Source organism: Bufo bufo, chromosome 3 (assembly GCF_905171765.1).
Source record: "Bufo bufo chromosome 3, aBufBuf1.1, whole genome shotgun sequence".
NCBI lineage: Eukaryota > Metazoa > Chordata > Amphibia > Anura > Bufonidae > Bufo > Bufo bufo.
In genome coordinates, this window is record NC_053391.1 from 37627742 (window position 1) to 37649555 (window position 21814).

The 21814-nt window shown below is 42.0% G+C and overlaps 1 protein-coding gene across 2 annotated transcripts in view; it reads left to right on the forward strand.

Annotated features, from left to right (window-relative positions):
• The window catches only part of ERG (ETS transcription factor ERG), a 226105-nt gene that overhangs the window by 131198 nt on the left and 73093 nt on the right, over positions 1-21814 (forward strand). Inside the window, exon 1 of one of the 2 annotated variants that reach the window (XM_040423092.1) lies at positions 10815-10961. The exons of the other annotated variant lie outside the window; for it this stretch is intronic. Within the exon in view, the coding sequence (XP_040279026.1) occupies positions 10944-10961 (18 nt within the window). The 5' untranslated portion in view covers positions 10815-10943. Of the gene's footprint in view, positions 1-10814; positions 10962-21814 lie in introns of those variants that run through there. 2 annotated transcript variants of the gene reach the window in all.

The following is a 21814-nucleotide window of genomic DNA, read 5'->3' on the forward strand; positions in this document are numbered from 1 at the left end:
CTTACTGCATACTATTATTCTGGCTGCCTGCAGCCACCACTAGAGGGATTTTACTGCATACTGTTATACGCCAAACTCAATAATAAAACAATATGCAGTAAGCTCCCTCTAGTGGTGACTGCAGGCAGCTAAAATTCATGTTTATTTCAGATTCTCAATTCATTTAGTTCTATGTCTATGCAAGGGATTTGGAGCTCTATGTCAGGAAAACAGAAACATGGTACTAACTCGAAAGCTTCTAAATATGACTTTACCTAAACAGTAGATCGAAAGCAGATGGGAGAACCACAGCCAAAGAGAGATTTTCGGCTTGGTGCAGCGGACAGCAATGAGCGCCAATGTTGCTGTTCTAAGTGATGACCGCGCCTCCTCTCATTCTTAGAACCGATGACATCACCTCGTGTTATTTATATCCATCAACTAGTCCTTATATTTTAACATGGGCAAGCTAAGGTCCTGATCTGTCATGACCAGTCCTGCAACTGGGCCAAATCCTCAGCGAGACTGATTAACGGCAGGCGCTAGGCGATGGATGACATGTGATTAACGCGCTTGGTGGGCTATCCCCATATCTTCACCCGAAGTTCACCGAGGATACGACTTGGAACCACACGTGTAGTAGAAGAATTTGGAAGGCTACGCTCGGGGGATGGTCTACAGATGTGATCATACGGCAAGCAGGCGGCCATAAGACACCAGAAGTCTTTCCATCCTTGACGAGAAAGGACGAAAATGCAAAACAGCTTTCGCAATATGGGAGAGGATTCTTTGATAAGACTATGAAGGGGGGGGGGGGGGGGGGGACTCTGCCGGGCGACTGATTCCTACAGTTCTGCATCTTGTTAGAATCTGGATTAAAGAAAGCCCCTTTTAATTATCATCTGGCAGTAAAATAAAAAAATGTAATAAAAATGAAGAAGAAATGAAAGATGTTCTTAGTTTATTAGAACTTTCTGCCACCGAGCAGGTGACCTCTGAGGTTTTATGTTTGTGCCCAGACTTCTGTGTAATAAACACACTATTGAGGCACAGTTAGGAGAGTGTGTGGCGCCCTCTAGTGTACTCCGGTCCTACAGACGTCTATCAGTAAAAAAATGCAGAAATGTGATAGAATTTCATGGTTTGATGCACTGATAAAATGGTTTGAGGTTATGAAGAGAATTGTTTATCTGAGGTCCGAGAAAACTTTTTTCATAGTACTTGAGAGATTTAGCTATGTCACAGGATTGCTAAAGTTGGACAGTGGATAGGGCAGAATGGTGGCTCAGTGAGTAAGGCAGCATGGTGGCTCAGAGGGTAGGACAGCAAGTCGGTCCTGTTTGGTTGGACACTGTGGTGGCTCAGTAGATAGTGCTGTATGGTGGCTCAGTGGATTAAACAACATGGTGGCTCAGTGGGTAGGAAAATGTGGTGTATAAATAGAACAGCATGGTGGCTCAGTGGGTAGAACAATGTGGTGAATCAATAGGGCAGCATGGTGGCTCAATGGCTGGGGCAACATGGTGACTACATAAGTAGGACAGAATAATGGCTCACTACGTAAGACAGCATGGTGGCTCAGTGGGTAAGACTAAATTGTGGATCAGTAGGTACAATAGCATGGCTCAGTACTTAGGACAGCATGGTGGCTCAGCGGGCAGAAAATAATGATAACATAATGGGCAGGACAGCATGGTGGCAATATAGGACAATAAGACAATATGATGACTCAGTGAGCAGGATAGCATGGTGGATCAACAGGGCAATACTTACTAGATGGGCTCACATAGTGGCTGAGTGTGTAGAACAGAAAGGAGGCTTAGTGGGTAGAACAGTGTGGTGGATTTGTAAGTAGGACATCATGGTGGCTCAGTGGGTAGGAAAGCATGATACTCAGTGGGTAGGACAACATGGTGGATAAATAGAACAGCATGGTGGTTCAGTGGGTAGGACAATGTGGTGAATCAATAGGGCAGCATGGTGGCTCAATAGTTAGGGCAACACGGTGACTCAATGGGTAGGTCAGGATAATAGCTCACTACATAAGACAGCATGGTGACTCAGTGGGTAAGACTGCATAGTGGATCAGTAGAGATGAAAGCATGGCTCAGTACTTAGAACTGGAAGGTGGCTTAATGGGCAGAACAAAATGGTGGATCTGTAGGTAGAACAGCATGATGCTCAGTGGGTAGGACAGCATGATGGCTCAGAAGGTAAGCAGTTGTTTTACAGCATTAGGGTCCTGGGTTTGAAATTGAGTAGGTGATTGTCTTTGTCTTCAATGGGTGCGCTGATTAACATGTTTTATTTAAAATTGGCCCTGGTGTGCACACACGTGACATGGAAATAAAATTGTGTAATTGGAAGCAGTGACCGGAATATTAATAAAGCATCTGTCAGCAGCTTTGACCGTGCTAAACTGCTGACAATACTAGGCAAGTGCAGGAGACATAAGTACAAACATACATTTTGTGGAGGTTTTATTATCAGGAGTAGTGTGAATAAGAACTTTTATTCTGCCATACTTTGCTTTTGCAAGTGCCCAGGAGGCGCAGCCTCTCTGTAAAGTGCTCTCTGCATTGAGCTGGTTGACAGCCCCTCCCCCTGCTCTAGTAACAGCTGTATTGGTTGGATGCTTTAGCTGTCAATCAAAGGGGAGAGGCTGTGAAGCAGTTCAATTCAGAGAGCACTTCACTGTGAGGCTCCGCCTCCTGGACCCTTGCAAAAGCAGAGTATGGCAGAATAAAAGTTATAAAAGCATACACTAACTCTGATGATGAAAGCTCCACAAAAGGCATGTTAGTACTGCTCTCCCCAACCCTTTCCTAGTGCTGTCAGCAGTTTAGCATGGTCAAAACTGCTGACAGATTCCTTTTAAGGGTAGAACCACTCATCATTTGCCCGTCTTTGCTGCACGGCCCAGTGGGAAAAGCGTACCTTAGGTGCCATTCTGCCTTAGCCAGTGTATTTAGGTACAGAGCTAGGGTAGTAAATTGCCCCAGCAGAAGAAAACCCTAGTTACCCCTCTGCTTATCATCCCCGGTTTCAGGAGCCACTTCACATCCGCGGGAATCAAAAAGTCAAGAATTGCTCCCTGTGGGTATTAGTACATGTCAATACTGTATCAGAACAATTCATAGAAGGCTTAATAAACTGGAGTCTAAATCTCGATGGTGGCAGAGCTGATCTGTATTGACTGGGTCAGCATGGTGGTGGGGTGAAGCATAATAGTCCTTCCTGTGTTTTCCACTCCCGTTGAGATCACTGGCGGCCGAGTCATCCTTTGTTCTGGCTCCTGAATACTTCACTTTGATGTGACCATGCTATGAGGACGCAAGTGACGTAATTAATCTGTAACTCTGCCCTAATCATAAGCAATACTGATTACAGGCAAGAGATAATTACTGGATTGTATGGGAAAACTGGATAACAACACTTTACTACTCCTCGTGAAGAATATCCGTCACCACTCCTGATATGTCTGCGTTACTAAATGCATTTGTTGGTCATGAAGTACCGTATTTTTCACCTTATAAGATGCACCGGCCCATAAGACGCACCTAGGTTTTAGAAGAGGGAAATAATAAAAAAAAAAATTCATTAAACCTCAGATCAGACCAGTAATCAGACCCCCAATCATACCTCAGATCAGACCCCCAATGTTAATCAGACCTCAACTCACAGCACCAATCAGACCCCCAATGTTAATAAGTCCCCAATAAGACCTCAGATCAGACCCCAATGTGAATGACCTCCAATTAGACCTCAGATAAGAGCCCCAATATAAATAAGACCCCCCCATTCAGACCTCAGATAAGACCCCCATTGCTCATATCAGCCCCCAGCCTCAAATCAGTCCCCATCCATACATCAGCTCCCAGCCATATATCAGCCCTCATGCCTCTTTTATCAGCCGCCATGCCTTATTTCACCAGCCCCCAGCCTTATTTCACCATCCCCCAGCCTTATTTCACCAGCCCCCAGCCTTATTTCACCATCCCCCAGCCTTATTTCACCAGCCCCCAGCCTTATTTCACCAGCCCCCAGCCTTATTTCATCAGCCCCCAGCCTTATTTCATTAGCCCCCAGCCTTATTTCACCATCCTCCAGCCTTATTTCATCAGCCCCCAGCCTTATTTCATCAGCCCCCAGCCTCAAATCACATAAAATAAAAAATCCACTTACCTCTCCTGCTCCGGACACCGCCACTCCTCGCCTCCAGCGCTCTCTCCATCCTGCCGTTGGCTGTGCTGTGACCCGATGCGCACAGCGTCGGGTCACAGAGCGCCCTCACGCTGTGCGCAGCCACAGCACAACTGACGGCAGAGGACCAGGAAGCAGTGAGTACAGAGCCTGGGGAGCGCTGCATTCACCTCTTACCGGTCCTCTGGTACTTATGAGTGCTTCCATATTGGAAGCATTCATTAGTATTCACCCCATAAGACGCAGTGACATTTTTCCCCCACTTTGGGGGAAAAAAATTGTGTCTTATGGGGCAAAAAATACAGTAATAATTCTGGAGAATTATTTCTTAGGAATCTGCATCATTGTTTTATTCCTCTGTTATGGAAATGTAAGAATAAATTGGCAGAAAGGTGCTAACCACTGTTCTCTCTGAGCTGCACAGTAGAAGAAGCTGCATATCCCTACTGGAATGTGGCTCCTGCTAGAGACTTCCTGAGTTCTCCCGTTAATGATCGGGTAGAGCGTTCCTGAGTCACTCTGCACCATTATAGATTGAGTTGTACAGCTGCGCGGTCCTCTCTATCCCCATCTTTGTTGAGCCTCCTGTTACAGCCAGAACAACGCTGAAGCTTGGAAGACCACCATGAATCCTTACCTTTATCCCTTCGCTGTCCTGAACCACTAGGGATCCTTAACTGCTCTAGATCACCAGGGATACTAGAATTACCAACCTGACTACCCTAGACCAGTGTTTCTCAACTCCAGATTTCAAGTGCCCCCCAACAGATTGACTTGAGGCTATCCTGTAGTGAGGACACCTGTGGCAATTTCTGAGACACTGACAATAATGACATCACATTTGCAATACTAAGGAAATTCTGAAGGGTGCCGGAGAGCCACAGTTTGCCCATCCCTGCCCTAGACCACTGGGAATATTGAAATTATCTCTTTCACTGCCCTAGACCAGCAGGTATGTTGACAATTCACCAGGGTTGTTGACACTAATACCTGTACTACCCTAGACCACCAGGGATTCTAGCATTAACCCCCTTCACTGAGCTGGACCACCAGGGGTACAGGTTTTAACCCCTTTACTGCCCTAGGCCACCAGGGATGCTTGGATGCGGCCCTGTATCTCTGACTGCCTAATTGCCCAGATTAAAGGGACCAGTGCCCAGGTAACTAATTGCCTCGTTAAATAGCTACCAAGGATTAGAAGAAACTTCTTCGCAGAAGCACAAAATAAATAATCTGGAGGCAAAAACCTGAGGAAAGGAAAGCAGTTACTCCTTCTAACATACAAGGCTGCCCATTAAGCATGTCCTGTCGTGGGCTCTCCCATTGTGTGCTTTTAACCCCTTGAGCCCAGGCAAGGCTACTCTTCTCACACTAGAAGCTAAATGTATCTTGTATGTGTTTATGTGGGGGAAGTGATAAGAAAACAATACAGCGTTATCTCACCGCACCGCGTCCACAGCGCAGATGACAGGATGCGACCTCTCGTGCACATCCTCTATTTTACTATTTCAATCTTGCAGATAAAGATTGAAGACAAGAATAGCTCTTATCCTGAAGTTATTTGTCTCTACATAATGTTAAACAAGTTCTGGTTCCAGCTCCCGGCGCGTCCCGTCACCGTCTCCCCTTGTTTATATGTCATGGAGCAGTATTCAGAAGGCAATGGCGCTCCATATCTACCATACAGAGCACAGGGTGGAACAGAATTCTTAATTCTTCGGTGCGATTTCATCCACAAGGTGGCGCTCTCTCTTGGCTATTCTATTGCTATATGTCTTGTATTGACCTTATTAGTGTCTGTATAGCCATTGAATATGTTAAACGCCCCCTAGAGGAGAGATTAGGAAGAGCAAGTTAGGGAATGAGTCTGACCTAAACTAATCCATTGATGATGCCTAACGAAGGAAGAGAGCTCCAATACCTAAAGACTTGATAGGTATGGGGAAAATTGACATGAGGTAACCAACTACATGAGCATATCTGTTAAACACCATAGTAATCATAGAAAACCCCTTCAAAATTGGCAATTAGTAAATTAAATGCTCGAGAAGTACCCAAAGTTTGGTAATTATGTTTTATTTTCTTACAGAGTTATTAGTACTTTTCTGTTTTTTGGTAAAAGGGATAACAGGAAGTGCAGCTATATTTATTGATAGAATCAATATGGCGGCACTTCCTGCTGTCAGCCTTTGTAACAATGGCTGCCACAACAAAACAGAAAAATACTAATACCTAGCTTTAGAGCTTGTGGAGACTAACCCCCCATCAGAATAGGCCTTGACCACCTACGCTCCTCCAAATAGACCCCTATGAAGAGTTCCCCTCTATGATATCTACATGACTATGGTTTCCAACCACTAGACCGGTCATCTATAAAGCCGTACAGTTCCTAGCCTGCAGCGTCTTTCCATCATATGCACTTTCTATTTTTGGGAAATAACTTTTTATCTGCAGAATTGTGGGCTGAGGTATGGTACGCCAGAAAATGTGTCTCGCTTCTGACAACTTTCTTATCACCCAGTGAATGAATTATAGCTTTCCCATTTTACTCCTAAAATACTTTGGAGCCCTGTTTCTGTTTTAACAGATAATCACAATCTAAAGTTAAAAAAAAATACTTGTGATACAATATTAAAAAAAAAACTCGCCCTCCCTCCTACAGCTGGTCTGATATCCTAGGACGAAGACATGAAATAACCCAGGAGCTCCCATCTTCCTTGTGGTGTTTGTGGACAGAGGGGCTTTTTTCTGGAAGCCGAGATCAATTTAGCGCCATATGGTCCCTGCAATAATATAGTGCCAAAGTGCTTACAGTACAGTATGCTACCATACAGTGACAATACAACACAATGCCTACATAATCGTGCCTTACAACATTGTCATAAAGTAGCCCTGGGGTTCTAGGTTCGAATCCGACCAAGGACAACATCTGCATGGAGTTTGTAGGTCCTCCCTGTGTTTGCTTGGGTTTCCTCCGGGTTCTCCGGTTTCCTCCCACACTCCAAAGACATACTGATAGGGAACATACTTTGTGAGCCCCATTGGGGACAGCTTGGTGCAAATGTCTGTAAAGAGCTGCGGAATATGTCAGAGCTATATAAGTGCCTAAAATAAAAAATAAAAAAATATAAAGTAGAGAGTAATATAGCTTAAAATAGTGCTATACGGTGTTTACATTATGGCATCATAAATTGCCAAATGACAGTACCATTCAGTGACTAAATAATAGTGTGAGCATGTAACGTTGTCATACATTGATCAGAGGTAAGCGAATCGATTTGAACTGAATTCAAACCAAATTTTTGTAGAAATTTGAGTTGCATCTGAATCCGAATTTTGGGTAATTCGATTTGGAAGAGAGAGAGAGGTAGAGAAAGTAAAATTAATAAAAAAAAATAAAAAATAAGAATAAAAACAAAAAATTTGTCTTAGGGTCCATTCACACGTCCGTATGTGTTTTGCGGATCGCACATCGCCTGCACTCTCATAGAAAATGCCTTTTCTTGTCCACAATTGCGGACAAGAATAGGACATGTTCTATTTTTTTGGCGGAACGGAAGTGCGGGTGCGGACAGCACATTCCGGCCCCATTGAAAATGAATGGGTCCGCACCTGCTCCGCAAAAATGCGAAACAGATGCGGACCCATTTTGCGGAGTTGTGAATGGACCCTTAGGAGACTTTTGAGCGTCATGCACAAATCTTCTTGCCGATCAGAGCACTTTCGGTTCAGGTAGAGTTGATTTGGACTCTAATCAAATTGGTCAAACAATTTGGCTGAATAGAACTGGATTGAATTTTGCTAATATACACTCACCTAAAGAATTATTAGGAACACCATACTAATACGGTGTTGGACCCCCTTTTGCCTTCAGAACTGCCTTAATTCTACGTGGCATTGATTCTACAAGGTGCTGATAGCATTCTTTAGAAATGTTGGCCCATATTGATAGGATAGCATCTTGCAGTTGATGGAGATTTGAGGGATGCACATCCAGGGCACGAAGCTCCCCTTCCACCACATCCCAAAGATGCTCTATTGGGTTGAGATCTGGTGACTGAGGGGCCATTTTAGTACAGTGAACTCATTGTCATGTTCAAGAAACCAATTTGAAATGATTCGAGCTTTGTGACATGGTGCATTATCCTGCTGGAAGTAGCCATCAGAGGATGGATACATGTTCTCATTCTGTTTACGCCAAATTCAGACTCTACCATTTGAATGTCTCAACAGAAATCGAGACTCATCAGACCAGGCAACATTTTTCCAGTTTTGAACAGTCCAATTTTGGTGAGCTCGTGCAAATTGTAGCCTCTTTTTCCTATTTGTAGTGGAGATGAGTGGTACCCGGTGGGGTCTTCTGCTGTTATAGCCCATCCGCCTCAAGGTTGTGCGTGTTGTGGCTTCACAAATGCTTTGCTGCATACCTCGGTTGTAACGAGTGGTTATTTTAGTCAACGTTGCTCTTCTATCAGCTTGAATCAGTCGGCCCATTCTCATCTGACCTCTAGCATCCACAAGGCATTTTTGCCCACAGGACTGCCGCATACTGGATGTTTTTCCCTTTTCACACCATTCTTTGTAAACCCTAGAAATGGTTGTGCGTGAAAATCCCAGTAACTGAGCAGATTGTGAAATACTCAGACCGGCCCGTCTAGCACCAACAACCATGCCACGCTCAAAATTGCTTAAATCACCTTTCTTTCCCATTCTGACATTCAGTTTGGAGTTCAGGAGATTGTCTTGACCAGGACCACCCCCCTAAATGCATTGAAGCAACTGCCATGTGATTGGTTGACTAGATAATTGCATTAATGAGAAATAGAACAGGTGTTCCTAATAATTCTTTAGGTGAGTGTATATAATTTATAATAATGATGTGATACAGTTTAGTAATGAGCACTGTTTCTCCTTGTGGAGAGAGCCTGATAGCGGTAAGCAGTCTTATAGGCCATGCAATGCTCCTCTGGGAAAAATGGTATGCAAATTAGCTTTCTGGACGTGCAGTCATATGTTCACCCTGTGCAGCGTTTTTTGTCCTGCTGATTCTCAGCATATTTGCTGCAGCTAGAACCCTGCGGGTCCCCATTATAGTTAATCAGTCCAACAGGCATCGGGTAGCATCCAGCAATGCTGAAACCAGGTAGCTTCTCCTTAAAGGGGTTGTCTCATCTCAGACAATGGGGGCATATCACTAGGATATGCCCCCATTGTGTTATAGATGTGGGTCCCACCGCTGGGACCCGCGCCTATATGGGGAAAGTGATGACTGGATGACTCCGGTCCGGCCACCACCAAGCCGGCTCCCCATAGAAGTAAATGGGAGAACACCGCGCATTCACCGCTGGGACCCGCACCTATCAGACAATGGGGATATATCCTGGTGATATGCCCCTATTGTCTAAGATGAGACAACCCTTTAACGCTAGCGTAAAACTAGCCTTAACTGGCCCAAACACCTGTCTACTGCGAACACCAACCTACCCTGTATCCTTGAAAAAGCTCTCCACAAGTACCTACCTAATAGGTTCAGTCAAGCATATGCAATCAACACGTTACCTCCATGACTGAAACATGAGTCACCAGTATTTAATGCAGGAGATTTCTTGTACAAGCCACTGTAAATGAGATGACCAGAAAAAAAATTAATACAACAAGTCCAGTTGCTCTGACTAAGGCCTCATGCACACGACCGTTGTTCCGTTTTCCGTGATTTTCTGTGGACCCATTGACTTTCAATGGGTCCGTTGAAAACTCGGCTAAAGCACCGTTTGTCATCCGCGTCCGTGATCCGTGGTTTCAGTCCGTCAAAAAAATATGACCTGTCCTATTTTTTTCGTGGATAACGGTTCGCGGACCCATTCAAGTCAATGGGTCCGCGAAAAAAAACAGAGGCACACAAGATTGTCATCCGCGTCCGCGTCCGTTTTTTTCCTATTATTTACCAAGCAAACTTGACTTAGATTTTTTTTTACTTTCCTTCATGTCTGGTGATCCTCCAAAATTAAAGGAAGACACACGGAAACAGAAACGGATCACGGAACAACGGAACCCCATTTTGCGGAACGGAATACAACAACGGTCGTGTGCATGAGGCCTTATTACTATGGACATGTTCAACATTGCCAGGCGCCAGAAGTATCTCATTGAACGTTTGTCTTTGGCCAACACTAAATGTCTGACCTTCTAATTCAAAAATATGAATAAAAATGAAGGCATCACTTACAATATAGAATTTCCATGAAAAACCTATAACAGCTTCCTACCTAATGGATGTGAAACATAAAATGACACATAAAATTTTGCCTTTTTGAACACAAAACATGTCCTTATCCTCAAGGGAGAGGCTACAATAAACTGAGAAAAAAAGTTGGCTGGCAATTCCAAGCATCTGTATCCTGCCTGAACTCACATATCACCGAGCGTTGCCTTCTGTCACACCTGCCTGAGCAGACATGGGCATGTGACATTTAAAAAAAAAAAAAATATTATAAATATATATCTTCTAGCACGTATCATCAAGAAAAACATCATTGTTTTCAAGCTCTCTTATCTTGGTTCTCCCAAATATCCTGTTTCTTAGAGTAACATAGGCCAGCACCAATAGGACTCTCTTCCTGTCATTGCCTGACTTCATTTCCCGGAGCTCGCACAATCTCATCCGCTCCAAACAACGCCATCAAATTCTACTTTGTGTCCAGAGCGAGGCTAAAAAAATTATTTCACTTTTTAATATAGAATCAATAAAACTGATCAGCAGGATGGCAAGTACGATCAAGGTGAGGCAAATCTCTTCTATCGCTCTCGAGCCTTGGGTTGGCAACTATTTGGGGGGTTATTCTGGCTTTTTTTTTTGCTTTTTTTTTATCAAGAGAGATAAGTTTGGGTTGGGCAAGAAACACCCCCACGGCCACAATAGAAGGCAACAAGATTTCCTTTGCAACGCTTAGTAAATTTCCTTTTTCCTATTTCAACCATCCGCAAGCTTTAAAAACGTGAATCTCTGCAAAAATTGGTGTTTACTGTAATTTTTTATTTCATGATTCAGGCTTGGGGGATCCTGTGAACTGTCTTTTTTTTTTGTCTTTTAGGGGTTTTTTTTGTTTTGTTTTCCAGTTTCGTAACATCTTTTTCATTTTGTAGGCAGGAATAGTGATGGTTTTTGCCATTAATTGGACTACGATTTTGGAATTTATTCTTTTACTGAGATGGGCAAGGAAAATGGGCATTTATCAAAAAATTTTATTTCATTATTTTTTTTCTTATTCCTTTTGTATTGTGAGATGAATAGTATTGGAGTGTATATAGTCTGTTTGTTCTGTAGGCAGCATGAATATAGGTCATGATGATTCTTGTTATATCAGAGTGTGCTGGTAGGTAAAAATACTTTTAATTTAATCTGATAATTAGAATATGCCTAAAATGTTAATAATTTAACAAAATGTTGTATGTGTTTTTTAATAAATATATATATATATATATATATATATATATATATACACAGTATATATAACCCTAATTTATTTTAAAAAAAGAGAGGCAACTACAATGATAAAAAAATAATAATATATAAATAAATACATTATATATATATATATATATATATATAATGTATTTATTTATTTATCAATTTTTTTTAATTTATCATTGTATTTGCCCCACTTTTTTTTATAAATTAGGGTTTTATATATATATATACATATATATATATTTTATAAATTGTGCCATATTTATGAAAAGTTTTAATAAATTAGGGATATATATATATATATATATATATTTTTTTTTTTTATAAATTGTGCCATATTTATGAAAGGTTTGCACCTTAGACCCTTGTGCGCCTCTCTCCCTCTTTTCTGGTGTATAAGTATATTTGACAAATTTATAAACTTTTGAAAAAATTGAAAATTTTTGTGCACTTTTGCTCAATGGAAGGGGTGGAGTAAATGATTACTGTTCCCAGAAACCATTTTCAAAAAATATACCATACATCACACACCTTATGAGTCATTTGTTGCAAATTGTGATATTTGGTGCAAAAAAAAAAAAAAACCCTGCAAGTGATCACGTATACAGATCTTGTATTGGGCAGATTCTAGTCATTTTCAATTAGATTCTTAAAATGCATATTTCAGCTTTGCTCCTGGCGCGGCCGGGTGAGTTTTCTGTAGTAGTAAAGCCGGGATCCTTATATGTCTATCACTTCTCAGTGCCTGGTCCGGCTTGATAAGACTTCCATTGTTTTGTTAACAGGGGGCTGCGGAAAATGAGACGGGGAAAAGAAAGGAAGGTGGCGGGGGTCACAGCATTTAGAAATAGCCCAAAAGTAGCAAAATGTCACAAACTACAAAAAATGGAAGCAAAGTTAATGCAATTTTGGGATATTACATATTTTGATCGAAAAATTTGGGAAACAGGCTAGATTAGGTCTCACTGTCCCCTATGATTGACCCTGGTTTTCCCCTGAATATTACCCTCAATGGGATATTTCTTGTCCTTCAGTTAAACAGTTTTTTAACTACAAAGTGGAAGAAATTAAAAAATACAGTTTTTAAAAGCTTATGCATGAACTATGACGTCAGATATTTTCAGAAAACTGCCACATAACCATTAGGGTCGGGCATTTTTGTGGTGTTTTTTTTGCCTTTATTATTGTTATTGTTATATATTTTTTGTTTAATTACTTTATTATTTTTATTATTATAACAAGCAGCTTTTGGTGCAGTTTTAATGGACACAAGTCCAGGCCCACAGGGATACAGGTGAATCGCCTAATGGGCCCCTGAGTAAAGCCTCGTCCACATTTCCGTTTTTCACTGACGTGTGCGGTCCGCTTTTTTCCACGGACAGCAAACGTTCCCATTGATTTAAATATGTCTGTTCACATTTCAGTATTTTTTTACTGACCGTGGGTCAGTAAAAAAAAAATCACGGAGACATGCGCTACTTTGATCCGTGATGGGGACCGAGCACGCCCCTTTGAAGTCTATGGGTCCGTGAAAATCACGGACACAACACGGATGGCACCCGTGGTCACTGAAGACGAATCTTTAATTTTCAGCTGAGCAACCTCAGTGAATTACGGATGACACACGGAGGGTAAAAACGGACACACGGAGCAACCGCGGATCCTTCACGGACTGAATTCTTCACGGACGTTTCACTGACTTGGAAATGTGGAGGAGGCCTAAGGGGGGTCCCTTGTCTTCCACCTCTGCACAAGTGGCACATGACACAGTAGACTTACTGCACTACAGACAGTGTACAGCACCTCCACCAGCCTAAGTGCAGATAAAAAAAACTTGGTAGAATATTTAAGAAATTCCCCAATTTATTATTATAGACACCTGAGATTCTAGGTACAGAGGCAGGACGGCCAGGGACCTGCCTTCTCGAAGTTGCTGCAGGGCCCCCATCAATCACCTGGTAGCGTCTTACTGCTGTGTGAGCAGGTAATATGGATGTATCCGTACGGTGGGCCCCCAAAATACATTTTACTGGTGGGTCCTAAACACCCCAGTCTGACACTGGATACAACAGAGAAGTATCAGACTTCCCTTTGCGTCTACATTTTCCTCCTTTTGGATGCACTCCTGACTTTGCTTCAAAAAACAGGGTTTGGGTGCTTACTGCTGACACGTATGAATTTGCAAGTTTTTTTAATGGGTTCTAGACATGCCTTGTGCGTTGCGTGAAAATCGCAGCATGCGCTATATTGTGCGTTTTTCATGCAACGCAGGCCCCATAGAAGTGAATGGGGCTGCGTGAAAATTGCAAGCATCCGCAAGCAAGTGCGGATGCGGTGCGAATTTTCACGCACGGTTGCTAGGAGACGATCGGGATGGAGACCCGATCTTTATTATTTTCCCTTATAACATGGTTATAAGGGAAAATAATAGCATTCTGAATACAGAATGCACAGTACAATAGGGTTGGAGGGGTTAAAAAAATAATAAAAAATAATCAAACTCACCCCATCCACTTGTCCACGCTGCCCGGCTCGATTTCTTTCTTCTTCTTTGAGGACCTGGGAGAAAAAGACCTTTGGTGACACCACTGTGCTCATCACATGGCCCATCACCATTTGTTTTCCGGTTTTGAGATCGGGCGGAGGTTCTCAAAACCGGAGCAAAACGCTTCCCTTTTATCCCCATGCATTGTCAATGAGGACAAAACAGATCAGGATGCATTCCGTTACGGTTTGTTCCGTTTTGTGACCGAACACAAAACCTGCTGAAAGCTGCGGTTATGTGTCCGGTCTGCGAAACGGAATAAAACCAGATCTGGGACTAAAAACAATGTAAGTCAATGGTGTGCAGATCCGTTTTCTTTGGATAAAAAAAAAAACGGACTCGTCACCCATTGACTTACATTGTTTTTAGTGCCGGATCCAGTTTGTTCAGTTTTCATTTAATACAACCGCATCCAAACGGAACGGATGCGTCCTGACATATTAAATCGAAACAAAAGCTTTTTCCTCCGGTTTTGAGACCCTCTGCCGGATCTCAAAACCGGAATACAAAACGCAGATGTGAAAGAAGCCTAAGGCTCCATGTTCACGACAGTGAAAAACGGACATGTGATAGTGGTAGTCTATGGGGTTATTCACACAGCAGTTTTTTTTTTGCAAACGTTAAAAAAGAGAACATGTTCTATCTTGTCCGTTTTTCACTGACCGCCTGCCCCCATACAATTGAATGGGTCCATTTTTAACGTCCTTTTCTCAGAAAGGCATTAGTGAAAAAAAGTCAGTTAAAAATGGACAGTTTATCCGTTTTTAAAGGACGTTTTTTTTCACTGTCGTGTGCATGTAGCCTGACCCTACTCTCAGAGGATACTGTTGTATCTAGTGATGAGCGACATAGGCAATATTCGAATTCGCAATATTTAGCTAATTTTTGGCCGAATATTGGCCATATATGGCCATAAATTAGCAAATTTGAGAATTCGCGATCTCAAGTCATTACTTACTTGATTGCGAAAATCGGCAATGTAATACATTCGCGATAAATACTTGCGATTAGAATAGTCGCGATCAACACTATTGGTTTCTAGGGATGTTGCTAAGTGCCGATATTCGCGATTAGAATATTCGCGATCAACACTATATCGCGAATACGAATATATAGCACTATATTTTAAATATTCGCGAATACTCAAAGTGCGATATATTTGCGATTTAAATTCGCGATTCGAATATTCGCGCTCAACACTAGTTGCATCTAGACAAGCAGCGGAGCATTGTCCGGACTGGCTGAGAGCAGGACTCCCTATGTGCAGGTTTCCCACCTCTGAATGGAAACGAGGGTCTTCTCATTCACTGACCGCAAGCGGAGATCTTGAAAATGGTGAAGAATAGAAACACAAAGTACATTAGAAAGTTGTGGGACTTGTTTTTCTCATTTACAAACTGATTAAAGCTTCAGATACGTGAAACCAGAAATCCCTTCCTTTGTTTATGGTTATAAGGTGCAGCTAGTAATATAACGTAAGTTACCGTACGTGGCCCTATGTGGCCCCAAGATGTTGCATCACATGACATACTCTGAAATAACCCTCGTCTTTAAGTAATGATACAAGGAGGAAGGATCCGCCACATCCCCTTTTTACCGTAATCACCTCTTGTTATTGTTCTTCGGCCCCTCGTGTCTCGGGGGAGTCGGGAAAACATTGCGCAGTGCAAACTGCCGTGTTTTCTGTTGAGCAGATGGCGTCTTGGTAAAGTGCTAACTCATGAGGCCCCGTGACATGTTGAGGTTTGTGGTCACTCCGCAGCTTCGTAGTGTTTCATCTGTGTGACTGAGGCTAATTATTGTGAGCGTTGTAACTGACTCACCGACCCTCTGACCGCAGTCGAATGCAAGAAGTAGCGGCTAGAATGTCAGAAAATGCAAGCCACGCGCACGCAAACCCACCGAGACTACTGGAAGAATACTAAGACTCCTCATGGAACGGAAAGTCTGCTTTTAAAGGGGTTGTCTGTCAGAATATCCTCCCTAAATCTATAGCCTATAGCAGTGATCCATAGGCTGAGACGTAGCAATCAGTTGTAATCTGTAGCGGAACCTTGTAGTAAATGTTTCATTTCCCTGCAGCACCCCCAGAGGGGAAATAAAGTATTACATGGTGTCCTATGAAATAAATGGACTGTCTATGTAATGCATGGACACGCTGGGTCCTCCAGAGTGAAAGATTCTCTTTGTAGCTGGACCTGACTCATTGACAGTGGGATAGAATAGAATTTTTTTTTTATTTTAACCCCTGTCCGCCATAAAAAAGTTAAAAAAAGAAAAAAAAGAAAATAGAGGTTGTGATTCCCACTGGGGGCAGCAACTGATGATAATGTCTGTAAAGTGATGCAGAATATGTCAGCGCTATAAAAGTGAGTGAGTAAATAGATAAATAAAATATAAAAATGAGCAGCATAATGGAAAAAAAAAAAATCTAAATTGCAATTTTTTTAGTCTCTTTTCACCCCTCGGAAAAATGAATAAAAAGTGATCAAGAAAGTCATATGCCGCTCAAAATGGTATCAATAAAAACTATAGGTAGACATGAACATAAAAAAGTTACACAAGAAAAAAGTTACACAAGAAAAACAGTATAAATGTGGTATGCTGTAATCGTACGGAACTGGAGAATGAAGGGACTAAGTCAGTTTTACCGCACAGAGAGAACGATATAAAAACAAAACCCATTAAATTATGGCTGAATTGCCTTTTTTACCCCATTTAGATATTTTTTCCAGCTTTCCACTACATCATATACAATCTTAAATGGTGCCATCAAAACACGCAACTTATCCGACAAAAATGTGAACAAAAAAATTTAAAATGTGAACAAAAAAATTTCAAAAATGATGGTTCCTGAAAGGCAGGAAGTGAAAAACACAATCGAAAAAAAATGGAAAATGGCTGCATCAGGAAGGGGTTAATACTTCTGGATTAACACAGCAGGAACATACACCAATGTAAGCCGTTATCAGATGAAGTGGAGTTGTGCTGTATTTTAGTGTCCGTATTACGGTGGGTATATCTGACTTCCCACAGTCCTATTGACCCCAACTAAAACGTAGCCTAAGAGGCGGACCTTGAAGTTCCTGGGCCCCAATCCAAATTCTGTGGCGCCCTCCACCTACCATGATTCTTATGTAGGCCGTCTCAAAGACCAAGCCCCAAGTGTGACTACTACGTCTACACCCTTAGGGCTCATGCACACGACCGTATGTATTTTGCTGTCCGCAAAAAACGGATCTGCAAAAAATACGGATGACGTCCGTGTGCATTCGGTACTATTCGGAACGGAACAGCTGGCCTTTCATAGAACTGTATTATCCTTGTCCGTAATGCGGACGATAATAGGACATGTTCTATTTTTTTGCGGAACGGAAATACGGACATATGGAAACAGAATGCACAAGGAGTAACTTCCAATTTTTTTTAGCGGGCCCATTGAAGTGAATGGTTCCGCACACGGTCCGCAAAAAAAACAGAACGGACACGGAAAGAAAATACGTTCGTGTGCACGAGCCCTTATCACTACACCCCTTTGTACCTCATTATGGCTCGGAGTTTAGCACTTTCGTCCTGCACCATTGGGGTCCTGGGTTGTATGTTTTCTGGGTGTTTGCATGGGTTTCATCCAGGCTTGGACTGGCCCACAGGGGAACTGTTGAATCCCCCGGTGGGCCCCCAGTCGCAAGCACAGCATTTCAAAAAGCCTGTATCCATGTAAAAAAAAACTGGGTAGATTATTTTAAAAATTACCCAAATTATTATTATACTGTGGATGCATTGGGGGGGGGCTGAAGTGACTTCTGTCCCAAGGGACTCACCTTCTCAAAGTTGTTGCAGGGACCCCCATGATCAGTCATTTTGACTGTCTTATTGCATGTAGCTGTTCAGTGGGCCCCAAAATTTACTGGTGGGCCCTAGACACCCCAGCCCGACACCGGTTTCATCCCACTCTTTAAAATAACATACTAGCTTGTGAGCTAGAATTGGATGACAATTACTGTACGGAAAATGGGTATTGTTGATAATAATGGGGGCAATAAGAAGCACTTGTGTCAAATATATGCAGTATTTTTTGGAGTATAAGACTCCATTTTTTAGCAGGAAAAAAAATCTTGCTTAAAAGGGCCTGTGTCCTATAGTCTGCTGTCAGGGAGGTCCAGTTTTAATTAGTAGAAAATATTCATTTTCTAATATTTTGTCTAAACCTGGGGGACGTCTTATGGTCCAAAAAATACAGGTATATTATTTAACAGAGCCCACATACGGTAAAATAGCCTCATATATCGGATATACCTGTAACATTATCTGCTCTAAATATATACTGCACCCTTATTTTAGGTTAATAAAAAGGAAAATAAAAAAATATAGGGCCGTGTTTTTTTTTTTTGTTTTTTTTTTGTTTTTGTTTTTTACCGTATTTTATTTATTAAAGGGGTTGTGCCATGAATTATGTAAAAAAATAAAATCAGACATCATATAGTACACGATCGTCTCCAGTGATTGCTCCATTTGCTCTGCTGGATTCTCTTCAGGCTGGCGGTCCAAGGGGCGTGTCCTTTCTGCTGCAGCTATTTCCATGAAACTGCCACAGCTTTTAACAGAAGACATGGCTGGTGACATTGGAAGATTTAAACTGAGGTCGAGCAGGTGGCGCTGTACAGATACATTTTATTGAATAACTCAGTGGATGTTCTAAATTTTTAATTTTGCGTATTTCCGTTCCGCAAAAAAATAGAACATGTTCTATTATTGTCCGCATTGCGGACAAGGAGAGTGCTGTTCTAGTAGGGGCCAGCTGTTCCATTCTGCAAAGTACAGAATGCACACGGAGGTCATCCGTATTTTAGCGGGCCACAAAATCCATACGGTCGTGTGTATGAGGCCTAATACAGGACAGTTTCTCCAGGGCAGAAGATGCCCTTTGTAACCACTTACCACCCTGGCCAAGAGATGAGGGTCCTATAATTCTCTAGTAGGGTATTTGAAAACGGGGGTTTTGCAGTCCAGACAACCTTTCTGATGCCGTGTGACATGTTTTCCAGCCTGATCACAGCAAACTGCTACTGCAGCATAAAATCCAATGATAAAAGGTCTGTAGACAGATACTTCCTCTGTCAATTTCCCATCCAGATAATAAGCCAAACCAAGGAGGACTAATACAGGAAACGTTTCCAGCTTCCTGTCTAATAGGATTCTGTCCTCTGCCTTTAACAAAGGTGATCCAGCCTCATGACTGTGTTGTAAAAAGTACTGCATACCCCGCAGAGGCACCGCCGTGACCCCAATTTTCCATTTTGTAATATATCACCCACACAAAAGCATTGCCTTCCAATGAGAACAGTTTCCGGATTATTGGAAGTTATAGAAAGGTAGAGAAAACCGTAATGTAAAAGGTAAAGGACGCTCAGGAAGACGCCCCAAAGCAAATGCACAAAATCTGCTGCTGTCAGTTTGATAATTATATTTGTCTAATAGATTATTCTGTGTCTTCTAAACCTACATTATAGTGTGATTATTCTGTCAAAAACAAATGGCAGATTATCAGACTTTGTGGATTATTTTAGTGTATACAGTATAATGTAGTAATTTAGTGTGGTATACGCAGTTTAGTATAGTAATATATAGTATAGTATATATACTACGGTATAGTACACTATACAGGATATTGTATCCCATATAGTATAGTAATATATAGTATAGTATATATACTACGGTATAGTACACCATACAGGATATTCTATCCCATATAGTATAGTACATATTATATAGTATAACATAGCCTAGTACACATTATATACTATACTACAGCATTGTATAATATACTACAGTACACATTATATAGTATAGCATAGAATTGTATAGCAGGGGTGGCCAACCCGCGGCTCTTGAGTCGCATGCGTCTCTTTGCCTCTTCAAGTGCGGCTCTAGCGGTGGAGCTGGGAATCAGTCGGACCAGCGCCCTCTCCACCCCGTGCTCAGATCTCCTGATCGGGCACCGTTGCTACTCTGCAGCTCCAGCTCGCGCGCCACTGCGTCCTGATGCACACAGTGTGAGAATGTAGTAGGTGGAGAGGCGCGCTACGACCTGACGTTGTGCGCATCAGGTCACAGTGGAGACCGTGTCAGCCCTGCAGAGTAGCAGGTGCCTGATCAGAAGCCCGGTGCCCGATCAGGAGAGGTAGGCGATTTCTTTAAATTATAGTACTGAGCATGGGGGTCTGATCTAAGCATGGGGGTCTGATCGGAGCATGGGAGGTTCTGATCTGAGCATGGGGGGGTCCTGATCTCAGCATGGAGGGTATGATCTGAGCATGGGGGGATCTTATCTGAGCAATGGGGGTCTGATCTGAGCATGGGAGTCTGGTTGGAGCATGGGGGTCTAATCTGAGTATGAGGGGGTCATATCTGAGCATGGGGGGGGGTCATATCTGAGCATGGGGGGTCTGATCTGATTATGTGTTGTCTGACACTAGGAGTCTGATTATGTGTTGTCTGATCTGAGCATTGGGGGTCTTATTTTGGGGGTCTGATTTGGAGTTCTGATGAGGATTGGGGATCTTATCTTAGGTCTGATGAGCATTGGGGGTCTGATGAAAAATATATTTTTTCTTTTCTTCTCTTTTTTTTTTTTTTCTTATTTTTCTCCACTAAAACCTAGGTGCATCTTATAGGGCGAAAAAATTCGGTGACTCGTGTGTAAATATATAGCTTGTGGCTCCTGGTAGTCCTAGTTTTTTTTTTTCTGGCTCTTTGTGTCTGTAAAGTTGGCCACCCCTGTTGTATAGTATTGGACCCATTATATATTATGCAACAGGATAACAGTAAAATACACATACTTTATAGAGTATGATATAATACAGCATAGTAAGCATCAAATATAGAACATTATAATATAGTATAGTGTACATTGTGCAGAGTAAGTGCACATTATTTATGTCTTATCACTTATATTTCTCTGACGTATAACTTAGTATTATATAGTATAGTACGAGTACACATTATACAGTATATTATCATATAATATAGTACACTTTATAAAGTATGGACACTATATAATATAGCATAGGACACACTATATAATATAGGATAGGACACACTATATAATATAGGATAGGACACACTATATAATATAGGATAGGACACACTATATAATATAGCATAGGACACACTATATAATATAGGATAGGACACACCAATATATACCTGACACCTTTGACTATATGAGGATCTGCTGCTACTTTGTTACACGATGATATAACTGGGAAATAACCTCTGATGAAACTTGGACATTATCAGCTGAGGTCGTCTCTTCTAGAGCCACATGTAACAATGAAGCCATGAGCTCAGCCCAATGATTTATAGTGAAATGTGAAGGTCTTGTTGAGTTGACTAAAAAATGATAAGTATTTTTGGAAAGTTCTCAACCATCTGGCAGAATGAGATAAAACAGTCCTAGCGCCCAGCTCTCCGCCTGCCTGAGCTCCATCCAAGGTTGTGAGGGCCACATGAGTCACAGCAGGATCAGGAGGAACAGTTCTGGAAATGACAGAGTTAATAACGACATTTACCTTTTATTACTGACATTTAGTTTGCTCAGCATATTCTGTTTGTTGCTG